Source organism: Lepidothrix coronata, unplaced genomic scaffold, assembly GCF_001604755.1.
Source record: "Lepidothrix coronata isolate B3197 unplaced genomic scaffold, Lepidothrix_coronata-1.0 Scaffold538, whole genome shotgun sequence".
Taxonomy (NCBI): domain Eukaryota; kingdom Metazoa; phylum Chordata; class Aves; order Passeriformes; family Pipridae; genus Lepidothrix; species Lepidothrix coronata.
Window position 1 is genome coordinate 21,423 of NW_016690718.1, and position 2,048 is coordinate 23,470.

The 2,048-nt window shown below is 57.2% G+C and overlaps 1 protein-coding gene across 1 annotated transcript in view; it reads left to right on the top strand.

Moving 5' to 3' along the window:
• Positions 1-2,048, top strand: part of LOC108510205 (early activation antigen CD69-like) — a gene marked incomplete at its 3' end in the record, with an annotated part of 12,405 nt that extends 10,357 nt beyond the window's left edge. Inside the window, exons 3-4 of the mRNA XM_017839886.1 lie at positions 1,700-1,786; positions 1,888-2,048. Coding sequence (XP_017695375.1) covers positions 1,700-1,786; positions 1,888-2,048 — 248 coding nt within the window. The remainder of the gene's footprint in view (positions 1-1,699; positions 1,787-1,887) is intronic.

A 2,048-nucleotide genomic window follows, 5' to 3' on the forward strand; every position in this document is an offset into this window, starting at 1 on the left:
GAGAAATCAGCAACCCGTTGACAGCTGCCCTGCGAGGTGAGTACTCCAGAGCAGCCCCTGGGCTGCCAAACTCGGGGTGGTGGGTGCTCCCTGCCCACAGTGAGCCACGGCTGGGACAGGGCTGAGCCCCCACATCATGGTCTTGTCTCTGGGGGGGGGGCTGCAATGACCACCTGATTAATTAAACGTGGCACGTTGAAGGACAGGGAGGAGTAAACGCCAAAAATCACAGTTTTACAGCTGGGTTTAGTGAGGCTTTTGCTGCCGTGGGGTTGGTTTGAGTGTCTGCTGCAGGGTTGTGCTGGTTTGTAACTTTTGCTGCCTTGTAAGAGCTTCTGCAGTGGTTTTGTTGGGTTTTATTCAGCCCCTTGTTGCTGACAGAGTTGCTTCTTGGGAAGAGAATTGAGCAAATCATGGTGAAAAGAGGTAAATAATGATATAAAAAGGACTTCAATTTGTTTCAGTTGAGTGGAATGAACAGTGATTTTGGGGGGAGCTGGAGCAAACCAGCTGGAAACCACGGTGGGCTTGGGAGGGATTGAACCTGGGCAGGAGCTCGGGCTGCACCAGGAGGGGTCTCACAACGTGAATTTTCGGGGGTCTTTTTAGGGGAATTTGTTGAATTTGTACAGTCGACACCGGGAGGCAAAAATTAGTCATCATAAAGGAGCAAAAATGACAATGGGAGTGGGTGAATCAGTAACTGCACTGGGTCTCTTTTAGATTCAATTGACACTTCAGTTTTGCAAACATTAAAACCTTCACCAGCCCACTGGTTTCTGGCTCAGAACTGGGTTTGGGAGGGACTGAACCTGGGCAGGAGCTCGGGCTGCACCAGGTGGGGTCTCACAAAAGCTGCTGCCCCTGTTGGTTCGCGGTGCAGGGAACCAGATACTGCCGGGGCTTGGGGAGCCGGAGGGGGTGAAAAGGGTGGTCTGGCGGGTTCACCCTGCCCTGGGCCGGGGGGCTGCTGGCCGTCCTGTGGAGCGGGCTCTGGCGGGCACTGGGGTGAAGAGTTTGGAGCGGCCGCCCCCGGTGGCTCTCACCGGGTCCCGGCCCCGCGCAGCCCCATCGCTCATCGCGCCGCATCGGCCGCGGGGTCGGGGAGGGGGGACCGGAGGAATGTTCCCGTCAGGTGGGACCGGGCTTGGAGCCACCGGAGGTGCTCGAGGTGTCCGGGGCAGCGGGGGGATGGCATGGGCTTGAAGGTCCCTCCCGTCCCAAACCATTCTTGGATTGAATTGATGCAATCCTGCAACCCGGAACAAGCACACTGCTGCTTTTCTTTCCGGTCCCTGGCTCATTTTGCAAGCAGTGACACAAATCATCAGCGCTCAGTGCCCCAGGGCTCCAAACTGCTGGGGCAGGAGCCGCTGGGCACAATCCCCCTCTCTGGACTGTTCTCTCCGTATTCTCTACAGTCTGATACAGTGCTCCTGTTAAATCTGCACTCAAAGAGGTTTTTTTTCCCCCCAGCGATGCCTCAGGTTCAAGATGCGGCTTGTCCCGGTCAGGAAGGTGCCTCTTCTAACTGGAATGGTGAGAATGCAGAGGAGTCCCTGAGTCTCTGGGATGGATCAAAAACAAGGAAGACCCTCAGAAAACCCCCAGCTGCTCTGGTGTTGGGTGGGGGGATGTGAGGGCTGGGCCTGCTCAGCACAGCCCCGTCCTCACAGCCAGTGGCTCTTTCCTCCTCCAGGCAATTGGTTCAGATCCCGCCGAGGGCTGACTGTGCTCCTGGTGCTGTCTGTGCTCCTGAACGTGGTGGCCGTGGCTGTGCTGGCAGGTAAGGGAGGAGCAGCTGCCTCAGCACAGAGGCAGCTCTGGGCACAGGGCTGGGCTCCCTGTGGAGGGGAATCGTCAGATGTTCCCTCTTTGTCTCTCCAGGAAAAAGTCATGGAGAGATTCCAGTTACACCTGAGGGTCCACAGTTTCTGGCCTGTCCCGAGGACTGGGTCGGGTACAACAGGGTCTGTTACTACCTCTCAGTGGACTGGAGGACCTGGGAGCAGGCTCAGGATCAGTGCTCTGAGCTCGGGGCCTCCCTG